Source organism: Crassostrea angulata, chromosome 1 (genome assembly GCF_025612915.1).
Source record: "Crassostrea angulata isolate pt1a10 chromosome 1, ASM2561291v2, whole genome shotgun sequence".
NCBI classification, from domain to species: Eukaryota; Metazoa; Mollusca; class Bivalvia; order Ostreida; family Ostreidae; genus Magallana; species Magallana angulata.
In genome coordinates this window covers 46,044,202-46,061,301 of record NC_069111.1, presented here as the reverse complement: position 1 = coordinate 46,061,301, position 17,100 = coordinate 46,044,202, and the positions used below count along the sequence as shown (strand labels likewise).

At 31.2% G+C, this 17,100-nt stretch overlaps 1 protein-coding gene across 2 annotated transcripts; it reads right to left on the bottom strand.

Moving 5' to 3' along the window:
- Window positions 1-103: 103 nt before the first annotated feature.
- On the bottom strand, window positions 104-9,954 carry LOC128155878 (uncharacterized). Of its 2 annotated transcripts, XM_052817764.1 has the most exons (6): window positions 9,624-9,954; window positions 9,473-9,525; window positions 7,434-7,574; window positions 6,843-6,966; window positions 6,364-6,570; window positions 104-4,887 (listed from the first exon to the last, which is right to left on the bottom strand). In XM_052817764.1, exons 1-6 carry the CDS (start codon window positions 9,728-9,730, stop codon window positions 4,839-4,841), a joined length of 681 nt encoding a protein of 226 aa, XP_052673724.1. In that variant the 5' UTR covers window positions 9,731-9,954; the 3' UTR covers window positions 104-4,838. The 2 variants fall into 2 exon arrangements, with proteins under 2 accessions (XP_052673724.1, XP_052673732.1); XM_052817772.1 differs by having other exon boundaries at window positions 104-6,570; window positions 9,624-9,951.
- Between the last annotated feature and the right edge of the window lie 7,146 nt (window positions 9,955-17,100).

Here is a 17,100-nt window from a genome sequence, read left to right as displayed (position 1 = left end):
GAGAGAGAGAGAGAGAGAGAGAGAGAGAGAGAGAGAGAGAAAGAGAGAGAGAGAGAGAGAGAGAGAGAGAAATATTGGAATTTATTATAGATTCTTGCGTGTGTGTGAACTGATAAAATTGCATGATGAGTATATGGAAACACATTAAAGGAATATTTGTTTAACAAAAATTAACGTTTCTGTTTGAGCTTCAAAGCTGACAATTTAAGATTGATGTAGTTTACAGATAGATAAAGATATTAAGCAACATACATGTACTAGCAACAAATATTACATTTCAGGTATCTTTCCTGAAATCTTTATTTCCTTACTTCGTTAGCGATTATAACATGAAGAAAAATTATTAAAGTTAAACGAAACTAATATTATCAAAATTCTTTTACATACATTAAAGTAAACAGGTTTTAATTAATTATGATTGACTGGCAAAATCATCAAAATATAAGCTTTATTTATGTTTTCTATGTATCTTACAGTTCTTTACATAGATAACTTTGATAATTGTTTTGAACTCCCAACATATAATTAACTCATTGAAAATTTTAAAAAGTGAGTGCAATTCAAAATGACAAATTAAGCTTTTGTGATTATAGAAAGATAAAATAAATTGATATAAAAATCAAAACACCCAAATAAAGAACAAAAAGACAATCTAAATAACTATATAATCTTGTATATAGAGTATATTTATAAAATCTTACCACACGTGAAGTTTGATATACAGCCAACAAACTGATTAGAAATATCGTTTTCTGAGCAGTTACATAGTGCACTACATTTTTCACTATAGAACCCAATGCATTCTTTCCATATACACAAAATGACGAACTCCCAATTCAAACATTATTTACATTTGAATGATAATAAATAAATTTTCATTTTTTAAAATATACCTGTACATATTCCATTTATATTCCCAGAGTCAGAACAGCATCTGCAATACAAAGTGAGTAAAGAAAATATTTTCTGAATAGATCCCATAGTTTAAAAAAATTCTTTTTGAAGAAAGGGTTGAATTACAAACTTTAAGTCAAACATATAATTTATTCTTTTTACATAGTTGTTGACACACAAAAAATCATACAACATGTGTTCACTTACTTATTCTCTCCGCATTTTCTCGTTCTGTATAACTCAATAAACATTATCAATAGAATCAAACATATATATGTATACAGCGGATAAAGGCCTACCATATTCATCTTCATTGGTTTATATGTCCGTGTGTGTGTGATGTAGATATAGTTTGACATCAGATTAATATGTTTTTAAAGAAGGAATTCACATCAAAAGAAATCGGAGGTTTCACCAAGAGGAAACTTTTATTTAATATTATTAGGATCAAATTTTAATAAATCTGTCAATAAAATGTTGTATAACTGTGTAAATCTTTGCCAGTTACATAAATAAACCACAATGGAATTTATGTAATTCAATTTCAATGAAAATTTTTAAAAATAAAATATTGCCCAGATTTATTTGAACCTTGTATCAGCAAGTCAGGTTTCCTTTAACGGTGTGGGATATGACTGGAAGCAATCTGGTTTTTCCCTAAAAACCAGATTTTTATCTTTGTTCTAAGGATGTTATCTAAAGCAAGTGATTTTTTTTTTTTATTTTCGGGTCTGATATAGTAACTGATATTAACAAAACACAACATTGTGTTCTTTTCCGAAATTATATCCTTGAAAAGAATCATTAAATGACATTTATATATTATGTTATTATTGCAACATTTATTACCATGTAAATGTGTATTGAATGCCATTTGTTCACTATACTTTAGTCTATTTTGAATAATTTTGCGGGGCCGGTTTTATAGTTACAATTTCAAAGTTCATGATTTCAAACTGTCCTTTTAACGAAATATAAGTAATTTAGTAAAAATGTGTACATAATATGTGACTATAACGGGAGCTATTTTTGCTTAAATTATTGAAAATAATGTCACAATTTATTTCATGATTCTTTTAATTTAGAATGAACTATTTAAAAATAGAATAATATACAAGAAAATTCAAAAATTTATAATGTAAATTAAAATATTTAATTTGAAACTTACCTATCCTAGTACAAGAGTAATTTGATGTTCCTAAATCACTATATAAAACGACATATTGTAGACTTCGATTTTGTGGAAATTGATAAAATACTTGTGACCTGTTACTTTTCTATTATAAAGTACAAAACCCCGAGAAATAATAAAAAGGAAATCAATTATTACGACATAAAAATCTTGACATCATATCTGAAATAAAGGGTAGTTAGTGTTACGTCACAATGAAAATATGTGAGTTATCTTCCTGTAACCGCAAACCTTACCTAAGATTCATATCAAAATGATATGTGTCGTTATCTTACACATACAAATGTGTAGATGTTTTAATTAAATCGATTATTGAAAAGAAGGTTTCTCCAAAAGGAACTGTTGAAAAGATTCAAAATTTAAAGTATCCCTTTCCTTATATCAATATTTCATCCAACTGATTGAGATTATATAAGACATTAAAACATTGCTGTAATGTCATTCATTTGTTCCAGTTGTTAAAAATTTTACCTTGACAGTTTGATTGTGAGCTCCTTATTATCAGACCAATACCAGTGGTTACAGTACTGATATCCTTCAAAGTCAGACTGTCTCAGGTATATAAACAAGGAAATTCAAAGGCAGTGTTTTACATGTCAGTTCGATATATGCTTCAAACAGTTCTGTATGTATGGGAAAATGGTAGACAGTTCTAATATTTTTACCCCCAAACAATCAAAAGAATAGAAATGCTTGTTAAGTTTTCTAAATAAGCTTTCGAATGATGAACAATTTCTTGATTTGGTCTTCTCTCCCTCTGTTAATTTTTAATTCAAACAATGACAATATGCTTTATGGCTAGTCATAATTACATATTTTATGGTGAAAATTAAAATTGTCAAGAGGACCACTCCCTTTAAAATTAGGGATCCAAAAACAACGTACTCAGAATATATAAACGACTTTCAAAATCGTGTCACTTGGATAATTAAAATAAAAATCACTTATATATTTGAAAAATTATATTGTGTCATGGCGGTGTCATTATCAAAATTTTTTTTAGTTCTAAAAGCACCTTTCAAGGAAATAGTTGACACTCCTCTTAGAACCTAAAGTAGTCTAAAGAGAAAAAGAATTCACTCCTCTTCGTACCAAGTGTACTTATCAGAGGAAAATGTTCTACTCCAATTAGTACCTTGAGTATAATTGCAGAATGCGGACTTGTAATTCTAAAGTATCTGCTACGGAAATAATTGTCATTATTCTCAGTACCTAAAGTATCCAGCAAAGGGAGGTAACTATTCCTCTTAGTACATTATTTATCGCTTATACTTATTTTATTTAGTACCTAATGTCAATGCTTGTGCAGAGAGGCAATATATTTTTTTTATATGACGGCACGTCTAGAGAAAGGTATAATTACTGTACTACGTTTCGTGTTCAATTATTAATGACGTTAAAAACATTATTCTTTCCTAATGCAAATCCTGTTATTTTAAGTACATAAAACGCTGAAATATGTTAACATGCGGTAGTTTAATTGGAACAAAATTATAAAATAAGCATATGGATCACATTGCTCACGTCCACAACAATATAAGTCTTTTATTTAATTTACTCTGATCCATACGATATCGGTTATAGAGAATTATAAATGCAAATTTTTTTTGCTAATCGAATCAGACCAGGTTGTCGTGTTCTATAGAAAATGTTTGTCTACAAACATTGTATCAATGTGGACATCGAAAAAAATGAAAATATTTATGCAAATAGATTTTTAAATAATAAAAGCTAAACAGTATATAATACCGACAAAAAAAGAAATGAAAATAAAATTACAACTTTCCAAAACAACTTCTACTGACATATATAATTTAACTGTTTTGTCCCTTTTTGTTTTCTTCACGGTAGCTTTTAAAATTATATAAAATCACAATCTATCTGATGTGCCAATCGAATATGTTTTCACCCGGTAGATACAGTCTCATTTTATGTTATCATGAATGATATTAATGTTCATAAATAACAAAAGAGTTTTAATAACCTTATATTATTAAATCACATAGGCATTTCAAATAGCTATAAATGAAAAAACCAAAAAAAATTTTTTTCAATTTTGGAACCTCTTCGGAGCTGGAGGAAGTAAAATTTGTTTCCATAATTCGTCATTAATCTGATCAAATACGTCACAGGCAAAACGTGTAATCTAATGTTAAATTCCATATGTAAAAAATAATCTTTGTAATCCATCACTCTTTCCAACTTAATGCATTTTAATTAAATGATTTAGTTATACATCGTAGACCACGTGACGTCCATATATTGGTATCATAAAACCATCCCTCTTGAATAGTCTGACCTTATTGTCCAAACAATATCGGTAGGTGATGAAAGCTTTCATTCGTCACTATCAATTATATCCAGCTAAAAATAACGGCGCCTTTTTCAGAAAATTGTCAATAAATAGAGAGCATGATAATGTATATGTATAAAAATTAGAGCAATGTGCCCTTTTACATTGGAGTTATTATTGTATATCCATTGCCTATACAGGCCACACGGCCCAGTCTGACATTCAGTTATAACAAAGTTTCTATAACGACGTAATATTTGGAATACCCGAGAGAATTATGCTGCATTCAACGACTGGCTTGAGAGGACAACCGCGCGCTCCATAAAAATCATTGTTTCACTTGCAAAACTATTTATTCGATGTTTTTCCTGCTTCCTCCATCGTTTGTTTTGTTTCTATCAATATCTGACCTCAGTCGAAACAGAATTCTATGAGGGCGTGCTGTAACGTGCGCTATGCCTACGTCGCTTTTTCTGACGTTTTTAACGTCATGTCTTTTGAAAGTCCTCTGCTAGTGAAAAACAACTTTAAATGACGAATGAACGTGAGGTTCATCCGACTTCATCACAATAGAAGGTTATGAAGTTATGACATTTTTTTTCAAACTATAAGTATTCATATCTAATTACTCAATAACAAAGTTTGGATAATTTTTATACGTGTTCATCAATAGATTTTTTTCTGCTTTTCTCAACTAATATAATTTTCAGTGTAAAATCATTAACTTGGCTAGTATTTTGTTGTTAAACCATTAAGCTTCTATGTTATATTTTTATGCTCTATTAAGCCCATGTCTCACACTGTCACAATTTTGAGCTACGATAGTGTACGAGTTCATTTATCGCTCTTATTCGGACTTCATCGTAGAGATAGTCGTAGGTTCTCTTCATCTCCGTAAATAGAAAAACGCGGCGATTGTTTTGGGCATGTTCAAAACAATCGTGCCCACAGTACTATTTTTAAGTAATCGTAGACTTTCGCACGACATTTGCACTGAAATCAATCTTCGGTATTAGTAAAAAAAAAACTCGCCAAACTTCGTAGTACTCACGATGCTACGAATATTCAATTATCTATTCCTAGTTTTCTACGAGTTCATGCAATTGGGTGCTCGAGTCTTCCCCGAGTGCCCTACGAGTGAATGCGAATGTAGTTCGATTTGATGCTAATACAATACGGAAACAGGCGATCAGCGGCTAGAACCTTGCGAGTGAATTATAAGTTAGTACGAAAATACGAGACTAGCTAGTGTTTCGCAATAATATTCTTTTTTGATTACGAAGTATATTGTTCAGTAATTACAATTGCAAATATTGTCACAATATGTATTTTGTTGGTAATCTTAAATCACAAAATTACTCTTACGTGTACTCTCATTGCATTATTCATCTTATGTTTGAAATTCAAAAAAATTTCAAGGTAAACATTTTATGCAAAAATGTAATCTTTAAATTGTTTAAATATCACTTTATTAATTAACACACCTGATTTAGAATCGTGAAAACTCATATTTATTCGTGATAACATCGTGTATCAATTATCGTACAATTTCGTACTCATTTGTAAGAGTATCGTATCAAATCGTTTTCAATTCAACCTGCTCATAGAAAGATCTTAAAGTGTTCGTTACTTAATCGCCGAAATTTGTACATGAATTTCCTGAACTCGTCATGTTATCGCACAAACATCGTACATTGTCGAGCAGACATCGTAGTCGAGCCATACTAGATTCGAAAAAAGCACCGTCTGTAGAATTATCGCAAGATTGATCTGGCGAATAATGACGATTTTTAACTTCTAGTAATTCGTAGGCAATCGTAGTATAAATCGTGACAGTGTGACAGGGCTTAAGAGGAAATTTATCGGTGTTTTAAGAGTTCAACTCTAAAAAATCTAGAACAACGTCGGTACATTGATTTTGAGATATTGCAATTGCGTTCATCAAGCTTTTTTAATTCGATCTGCTGTTTCAAAGGTGTCATACACATGTATATCCGATGGACATTCCAAAATATTTTGGTATCGGTCTGTATGACAATGGAGACCATTGGTAATTTCCTCCTCACATGAAATCCCAAGATGTCTTGACGATTCGTTCCTAGCTTCACTCATACCAATGTTGGTTTGACTCAGAGTCATACCTGTGCTGAGCCCAGTAGATCGTTCGGTTTGCTTTGCCGAGAGGCTACAACTATTCAATAAATAATATATTTATATATATTTTTTAAATCTCACATTTTTTTTTCTTTTCTTGCTATTGTCTCCGAGTAAAATTAAAATATGCAATGTTAATTTGGTATATGAGTAGCATGTATCTATAATACTGAATCATTTTTTCAGAATTTTACTTTTTCCCATACTACTGACCTAACTTATGATAAGTCAATTGTTCTTTTTAAACTTACTACAGTATTACTCGGTGATTCTTTTTAAATGACAACTCTTAACCTTCAAAAACCTTACCCCTTCCATCGCAGTGTTTTCAAACAGCAAATCAACGTTACTATCTGAGATGCAGTCAGAGCAATGACTGACAGGTATAAGGAAAAACAACTCTCAAAGTGAACTGATTTTCTGTATTTTGACTCTGTAAGAAAACGATTGTCCATTGATTTCCTATTTTTGATTCTGTAACGACAAAAGCAATGACTCATATCTAAAAAAAATTTTTTTTAAACTCAGTTGCTCATTAATGACTTATTTTAATGAAATAGATATTATGTCTTTTCCTTATGTGTGTAATGAGGTCAATTAATTCTAATCATAGTGTTTATGTTTTCTTTAGTTTTCAAATAAATCCTAAAATTGAATTTTTGAATCGGGTAACTATTACACTCTTACTTTGAAGAAAAAAATAAAAAGTGTCAGTGGGGCTTTTTTAAAGAGGCATGGTCACGATTTTGGTCAAATTTCCCCCGTTTTTAATGTTTTTAATGCTTTAAAGAGGCATTTATAATAATCAAACCAAAATCTGGGTACCAGTATAGAGCTATAAACTAAGAACACCGCTCACATTGTATACTTATTATTAATAAGTGGTTTTACCATACTTACCAAACGCGGGCTTTGGCATACACCCAACAAACTGATTACAAGTCTCGTTTACAGAACATTCACATGACTCGGCACATCTCTTCCCATACAAACCAGTTGGACAAGGATCACCGCAGTCTTTTCCATAATATCCGATGCATTCTGTTAAAAATAAATTTAACAAATTGTAATGATAGTTTATGTTCAGTGGTTGTAAGAAAGTTTTTCATTTGTATGAGATGTAGGAATTGTTTTAAGCAAAAAAAATGGAAATAGTTCCTTTCAAATTGTGTTAATTATTCCAAGATATGTGTTAATGGAACACTGTAATTATCCTATTTATCCTTTTGTCTCATGGTATACATTGATATTTTAAGAAAGAAAGTAATGAAGCTACTCATTTCAAAATATATTCAGTTCTCATAATGTTTAGACAGTGTATGAGCACTATATGTTGCAATGTTCAGTTTACTTTTAGACAAATACTTACAAAAAGTTTAAAATAAAATAGTTTCATATTAAAAGTGATAAGTACGTATACTATACGTGTATATTAAATAATGAAACATTACTAATGTTTTATTGCTAGTTTCTGGTATTTTTGTTTACACTAAAAATAAACAGAAACTCGTCTTACATTGGTGTACAAATGGTCTGTGAAACAAAAAGCTCTATTTTATATAGTTGGTTTTAACGCATATTCTAATGACAATATGTTTGCTGCATTTGTTGTTTTACATGCAGAAGATTTGCTAGGTGTATGAAAAAAGGACAATAACAAACTGTCAACCATCTCAAAAATCCATAAAACGAAATACAAATTCAAAGCAGAGCAACACGGACCTTTAAAAAGATAGAGGTAGAATCAGGTGCCAAGGAGGAGTAAGCATCCTCTTGACCGGTCACACCCGCCGTGCGCCCAATTTCATATCAGTAATAAAATGAATTTTGGGTTGTAAGGAATGTACTACGTACTATGTAAGTCCGGAAATTGCGCCACTTAATTAATAACCACATTTCAGTCTGGCTGATACCAAATATGGACAAATAAAATAGTAAATAAGAATCCAGAAGACTGGCAAACCGCAGTAATAGCACAAATGACCGACATCATGTACATGTAGTTGAACAATAAGTTGAATCTAAAATTTTAAGCTAAATTAAACGTGCGAACTGCACTACCAAACACCGGTTGTGAAACATTTTTTTTATATAAAAAAAAAAGTACAAATGTTAAACTAACACTGAAGAAAAAAATATATGGTTAAATAATGAAATTTAAATCATTATCTTAATAATTTAACAACATCTGCTACCTAAAATGTTAAACATTCATTATTAATTGATAACAAATTTTGTTATCAATTTCAATTTTAGTGATATACGTTCTCGGTAGCGGAATTTTAAAACGCTCTTTGTTTAGACATGCTATGTGGTGGGATTTTTTTTTTTTACAAAGTTGATGCCAAGTTCATGTTAAATGTTGACTTCGCTTATTTTGTATATTAACATCAGTGCGTATGTGACACTGGTGAACAATGGATCAAAGATACCTTGTTTAAACTGAAGCAAAATAACTGTCCTAACCTTCCAGATTCCCCTTTAAGGGTTGCTAATTTAATTATCTCAACTAGAACATGGTCGGTAATTTACATTTATTTGTAATAGTTTGAAAAGCACTATGAATATATTCATTTCTTCTCGATTAACGCTATATATACCGCATAACTCTACCTGAGTAAGAACTTAACATCGTTCATTAAATTCTGGAATACGTGCATTTGCTACCTATTAATATTAACTTTTACAAATATTTAAAAAAACATCAGTCTTATTAACGTAATTCTTTTAGCGCTGACACATTTACACACTATTATATGTTTAATTGACAATTTTAAGTGAAATTAAAGGGGATTGAAATGCCTTACTCTTTTCTCTGAACATACTACATGCAAGAATGATAATTGCGATATATTATATGGTTGAATAAAAAAAACTCCAAATGAATGTAAAAAATAGATCAAATGTGTGAACATCAATTTTAAATTAGGTTTCCATACCTCTACAAGTTCCATTGATTTCTCTATAGCCAGAACAGCATATTTTAGATGAACTGGATAAACAAAACAACTTATGTACTCCTCATATCTTTGCCAAATATTCAAAAAGGACAAAATAAATGAAAAAACGATTGAAATTTTACAAACTTACGTGCTTTGTCCACATTCTTTGGCTTTGGACCATGTAATGGCGAACGCCAAAAGAACAAAATGCGTATACGCAAATAGTTGATGACGGCCTGCTATGTTCTTATCCATTTGGATTTGTTAAAATATAAGATAAACTTTTATAGTGCCAAAATATTTCCATTTGTATACTTCCGTGACAGTCTCTTTTTTGAATAATATAAACAAAAAAGGAAACAAATACATTCTAATAATAATTGTCGGAATATGAATAACAAAACACTAGGCGACGTAGGGTTGTTCTGTTGTTGTAAAATATTAAGCGCTTTAAGCATTACCAGAGACCCGTTCATAAACGTAATTTGATGTTTAATCTGATATCAAATTATCTCGTCACCAATGTTCCTGTGTTGCAGCATTTGACTAAAATTCAAATAAGGTTTTCATATATTCTGAATATATTAGCTAATCTAAAACCAAAGACTAGTCTAAAAATCATATTTAAATTTCTTTGAATTTTGAATTTAGTTCATATAATGTAATAATTTACAGACTTATAATTCAGCTTTGCATTCATCTGCTCTACAAAATTTATTTGTGATCAACAACAAAACTAAAGTTGTACACGCACACAGTTAGTGAATGGCTGTCATGGTCTTAATTTGTTATTTATTATAAATTACATACCCAAAATAATACACGTATTGTTTTGCCCGAGTCCGAGTTAATGGATCTTAATCATTTCGCTTATGTTAGGATTATACTAAGTATGTAAGCATTATCGTCCGATAACCCAATACACTGTACAATATGGCGTTTAAACATCATACATAATGCCGGAGTACAACACTATCAAGTCATGCGGATAACCCTAAGAAAAACTTTATAGACAGATAAATCTCACAAGAATAGACAAAATATATTTGTGCGCCATTTATAGTATGTATATAATACTAAATCTGACGGGTTTTTTTCCTTAAATGATAAAATGGTTATTAACTAAAATGCATTCCAATTTTTCTTGGTTTTATTAAAACTAAATTCCGTGAATTGTTGTGGGGTTGAAGAGTGAAATAAAGAATTCTAGTAATAAACAGTTAATCATTGCTGTGGCATCTAAAAGATAAACTAGCAGGTTGTGGCGATATAAAAAAAGGTATTAAAGTTTGTAACAAGATTAATAGTTATGATAGGAAGGCATGGATTCATTAAAGGAGGCATCGGGTGAATATCTTTATTTTTTATAATTCTTAAATTCAATTTTAAAGTACTGATATCTTTGCAAAACTTTTTCTCTAAGACTTAATCCATAGCTATTATAGCAAAAACACAAGGAAACATTGATGTTTTGTTAACGACAAAATGTTAATTCCACAAAGTCCTTTTTCTTTGGTGTAAAGGATGTCGGTTGAGTGAAATATGCCCACAAATACACACATGAAAGTTATAATTATAGATTTAACAGTGATAAACAAGTTTGTGATAATTAAAATTATTTATTGTTTTCTACTAATTGGATCATTGACATTTAAAAAAAGAGTTTGTCGAATGCCTTGCGCATTATCCCAAATTTCTTTGTTTTTGTTTATCAACAGAACAGCTATTAAATGTGCCTTTGAATTGGGTTCATCTCTAAAGTGTAAAATAGCTTAATTTTATGGAATTGCACCAATAAATGAAATTCAGTTCTGAACACATTCTTACTCTCTAATCCTAAAAAGTATTACTAAACTACTATAAAGATTTTGTTATTTATTTAAAGGATAATCTGATATTGTGAAAGTTATTTCCATTTTTAAAAAGTATCTTTTAAACCTATTAGCGATTCAAACCCCTTTAAAAAATCATATCTTCCAATAAACAACATAATAAAAATAATCGAACTGACTGACAGGAAGAAGGAAGAACAACTCTCATTGTCTATTGATTTCCTGTTATAACTTGATTTTGTAACTACAAAGGAAACGATTCAGATATAAAAATACATTTCGATGTCTTCCTTTTTTCTGTGTAATGAGTTCAATTAATCTTAATCAAAGCGTTCTTGTTGTTTTCCTTCGCTCTCAAATGAATCCACAATTGAATTTTTGAATCGGGTTAATATTACTATCTAACCTAAAAGAAAAACCAAGAGTGTCAGTAGGGTTTCATTAAATATCCGAGCTACGCATAGTCATAATATAGTGTTAATACTTGTTCTTACTTAGTACATTATGATTGCAGGGAAAGAATTATCATTAAAAGTATATGTTGGATGACTCACGTAAGCCACCATGCCCATTTTTAATTTTCTTGAAATTTTAAATCGTTCTTTGTTTAGGCACGTATTGCGGGATGCTCTCTCCCGCACAGTATTAATACTGGGCCAACCGTAAGCTTATTCTCTAGTTGTTGGACCCAGCCTCATAAAACCTCCAACAAGCCAACACGCGTTTTAGTTTTTAGACTTTTATATAGATGAACATTTTACATGAAATATACTTTTACGTGAGTTTGGTATGCACCAGCACCGAAGGTCTGATTCCAGCTGTCAATAATTTACAGTTCAGAATAATATATAATGAACAATGGAACAACGCAATGAATGATTAACATAACAAATGTAAGCTTAGTTATCAAACAGCTAGTGATCGAGTAAATCATGACATTTTACATAAAAGGATTAATAAGATGAAAGATGTTATTAAACATAAACAGAAGTCAATTAAAGGTTAGCGGTCCATCACTGAATGTGCCTCGGGCAGGATTAAGGCTGCGCGGAATTTAAAACGTTTTTAACACAGTTGTCGAAATGGAAGAAAAGTATTTTAGCAATTAACACCAAAAAGTCCGAAAAAATTAATTTACACAACAATTAAAAATAGTCCGAAAGATTGAATTTCGCACTATGACACACGCCATAAGATGGGATTTATTTTTTAACAAATTCGATGCCAACTTCCTGTTAAATGTCGACTTCGCTTATTTGTATATAACCATAAGCATGGTCACGATTTTTGTCAATTTTTTTTCCGTTTCTAATGTTTACATTTCATCAGTAAGGCATTTCAAATAATTAACCAAACTAGAGCAGAGCTCGTGGCAAAGCCACGAGTAGGTCTTCCGTTGTTGCTGCGAGTTGAAAATGTATGTGATATGGTGTCAATAAATTATAATGACTAAACTTTCAGTTCTGCTTTTGTTATAAAAATGTGTTGTGATTGAAAGCCTGTATATAAAACGTGTTTTGAAAACGAAAGAAAGAAAATGTTTAAGGAAAACTATCTGTCGAACACAATTTATGTAATCGTTTCAAACATTTTTTTAAAAATGAGATGTTTAATGGGGAGTTAAATTTTCAGAGGGTAGCAAGCATTGTTGCATGTACTCATGATTCATGTCAGGAATTGTGTTTTTGGGGAGTTGATTTTAATCATCTCTCCTATGCAGTTACTCTAGCAAACCGAAACTGAAACTGTGTTTGCACCTAAGCACAAATCATCGCCGCTGACAAGACTTCGTTCTTGAAAATAATCGATAAATTCGATGTTATATACGCTGAAGCATTTTTTAAAGGAAACTTATTTATAAAAACCTTGGAAATAGTCAGATTTTTAATGGTACGTACAATTAGAAGTTTTTTGTAGTCGTGTGTATTCCTACGCCAGAGTTCAATATATAGTTTCGTTCAACCATCGGCTGTCTCCTTACATCTCCGGCAAGTAGAGAGTCAGTCTATATTTAGAGGTCGCATCATCAAGCTATCACGTGACCTGGTATCTCTTACTTGTCGGAGATTAACGGAGACAGCCGAAGATCTGGTTGAACGAGACTAGAGTTCATTATTGGTTGGATCCATACAATTTTTGAAATATTTGGAATACCAAAACACAGTTTGATGAAATCAATTCTATTTCAAAATATAACACAACATGATTCATTAGAGGTTTTCTCGAAATTCTTGTCGGAAAAGTCAGAGAAATCATATTATAAAAATGTGCATAATTTAAATGCAGATTACAAACTACTTGCCAAGCAAACTAGCATATCGTTGATTTTAAAATAAATAATATTCGATAAAATCAACTCCCGTCAGTACATCAGTACTTTGATTTAAAAACCGAACCCGCCTACAAAACACGTAACCTTTTCTGTAAGATAACTTCTTTATTTAAAAATATTTCTAAATTTTTTAAAACTATGTGCAAGTTTAGAATTGTTGCGTGATGACAAAATTTACAGACCCTGAAACGTACTACTACACCAAAAACGTGCGACTTACGTGCGACAAACGTTTCGTGTAGACCGTTTAGCGTTTCGTGTGATTGTGAAGCGTTTCGTGTAAACCGTTTACTGTTTCGGGCAAAGCGTGTAAATCGTTTCGGGCAAAGCGTGCTAGAACCGCGTGAAACATTCATCAGATTTCATTTGGAACTCTCTGACAATTTAATTGTTTCAAAATGGCGCCCGTGTTTTACATTACTTTAAACTGTTTGTGATTGGCAAAACTCTTTTGTACATGTAGATATTTTAATGAAAAAAATTCTACAAGAAATGATGAAGCTTTTAATAGGCATTTCCTCCAGAAAAGTTGTTACGTAGTGTTTTGACTGACTTTTGTCCATTCAGATTGTAGAAGGCGGAGTTGAGACAATACTGGTCGTGACTTAATTTGGGAGAGAGAGAGAGAGAGAGAGAGAGAGAGAGAGAGAGAGAGAGAGAGAGAGAGAGAGAGAGAGAGAGTTAACTGGTTAATGGAGTAAATTATAGATGACGCAGATGAGTGAACTATCTATCAACAATAGTTATCGTATAAAGTGAAAAATCACGGTCTATAGTATGTCCCACGTTATTGTTTCCATCAATTTTTGATGATTTTTAATAAAAATACACATACCTGTGAAAGAAACACAACTGAAATTGATGAAATGGAATATATCAAGATATCTTTATTGAACAATTTTCACTCATAAAATTTCACAGGAACGAAAACAATTTTCTTACGGATATTTATAATGGGAAATGTTTACATCTTTTCTTCATTCGGAAGTAATCGGGATACCTCGCGCAATTTTTTTAACGTTATCATCCGGGCTTATTAATGGCTGATGCAATGCAAAATCCCCTTAGACTTTCAATTTTGGGATGTGTATTGAAACCTGAAGCGGTAGAGGGGGCGTTTCAACACATAATCTGGACATTTTTCATATACATGTAAGTGGATGAACGTAGTTTGAGCACTAAGGTATTTACTATTATTGAATCATATATTGAATATATCAAGCAAAAAGTGGTGGAAGAAAAAACTCGGGACATAGTATAGTATATCTTATAAATTTATGAAACTTTGAAGTGTTTTGAAATTCTTTAATCAGGGAACAACGATATCTAGATATACATCAGTAATAGGATAAGGTAATGTCAAACATCGAAGACTGTACGAATATTTAAGAAACTGTTTTTATTACAAGTGTTACCGTTAATAATCAAATCAAAGTTTGGCGAATCTTTCTGGAATTAAACATAGGTTGTAAATTTACTTTGTATAAAAACTTTCTTCATGGTTACTCAGTGTGAAACATTCTTTACCTTAGACGTTTTACTTTTCCACTAAGCATCCGCCTTTGTTGCCTTTCCTTTACACTACATCTAAATTCATCATGTTCATAAGTGATCATTCGTTCGCATTTCAAAATATTTAATGTCCGTATTCTCGGACTCCATGCTCGGAAATTTAGTTGGATATAAGCTACGTCATTCTTATCCATGTGCATGTTGTCGACGGCGCGCGGCCGAAGAAATTTTCACAATCGTTTTTAAAACGCTTTAAAGTTATACAATATAGGATATACATGTAATTTTTATATACAGACTTTAATTAATTTGTTTGCAAGTTTATAACTAATGATTATTCCTTTATCGGCACCACTTATAATCTCTCTCTCTTTTCTTTCTCTCATTCAAGTCACGAGCGGCAATGTCTTAACTCCGCCCAGCTACGATCTGATTGGACAAAGGTCAGTCAAAACATTAGGTATAAACTTTTCTGGAGTAAACCCCTAAAAACGCTTCAATGTACTTCGCTGTAACTTAAACGATCATGTTTTTATAAGCATATATATTTTTTTATTTATTTACATCGATAACTCTTACTGAGACCATTTGACTGTGTACAAGCAGGACACATAACCTCGGACATCGGGTGTCTTCTGCACCTGGCTGAACCTGTCAATCAAACTCTGTGTATTTGTTTTCATTGGATTGTCAAGCGTCTCTTTTTTTTGTCAATAGCCAATGGAAAATTAATGACTTCAAGGTAATCGGAATCAGTATTTGATGAAGCATACAATTTAAATTACAAAAAATTTATTTTAATTATCTGAAAATTATTTAAACCACTGTTAACGGAAAACAAAGAGTCTTAGAAGTAATTAACACACAGGGATTTGCCTACAATGTACACAGTCATGCAATTACTAGTAATTATTATGGTAATCTTTACGCATGGTATTTAATTCGAACAGATTATAATAATCTATACACTGTACGCCGTTACACATGAACGAAGCGCCGGTAATATATACGAATATTGAGTCAAAAAATTAAATCATTTTTATTTCTTGTTCTTTTCAATACAATGTGAAATTACTTTCAGAAAAAAATTCCGAAATACTAATTACAACTTTCTTTTTTGTGTAATCATTTGATTTTTTTCTGAGGTACATGTATATATATGTACAGAACATACTTATTTACGAATGATACGACATAGGAAAAAATAATCGGTTGTTCGTAGAACATTTTTATCTTACGAATGTGACTAATTTAATTTTAAATATTTTTCAACATTATCAATGTAAATAATATCAGGTGTATTTACTGTTTGTGTTTTTACATCGTAATCTCTGAAACCAATAAAAATACTAATGTTAGCAGAAAAATCAAATCCCGCCGAATACTGAAAAACCGATTTCAGTTGCAATCATACGGATTTTATTTTTGGTATTGACTATTGAGTTACGGTAACTTTTTTTTCTGGATGATTTTATTATTTATTATTTTATGTAAAAGCACAATGTCAACTGTTACTCAATTATATAACAATTGATGACCTGGGGCTATATATGTTCAGAGCTGTGTGCGCTGAAGCGACACAAGATTCTCGGTCGCACGTGGCGATTGAATTTACACAGACTGACCGAATAAACAAACGGGTAGGAAAGTGAAACAAAATGTTACACATGAAAAGAAGCCACCAAAAATGATTTTCGATAGATCTTGACAATTAAAAAAATCCAGCGCGAACTCCTGTCAGCGGGACGGGAGGCAGCAATGAGTTCGCTTCTACAAAGAAACGAACGACCATGTAGAAAAACTACAGAAGGGATTAATATGTGACCGATAGAATCTAATCTAAAGTTGTTTAAAATTCATGTGAATTTTTTTTTTAAAAAAAATCATCGAATGCCTCAATTCAGGACATTTTTTTTTATCAGGTCCAGTACAATCTCTTTATTTAGCTA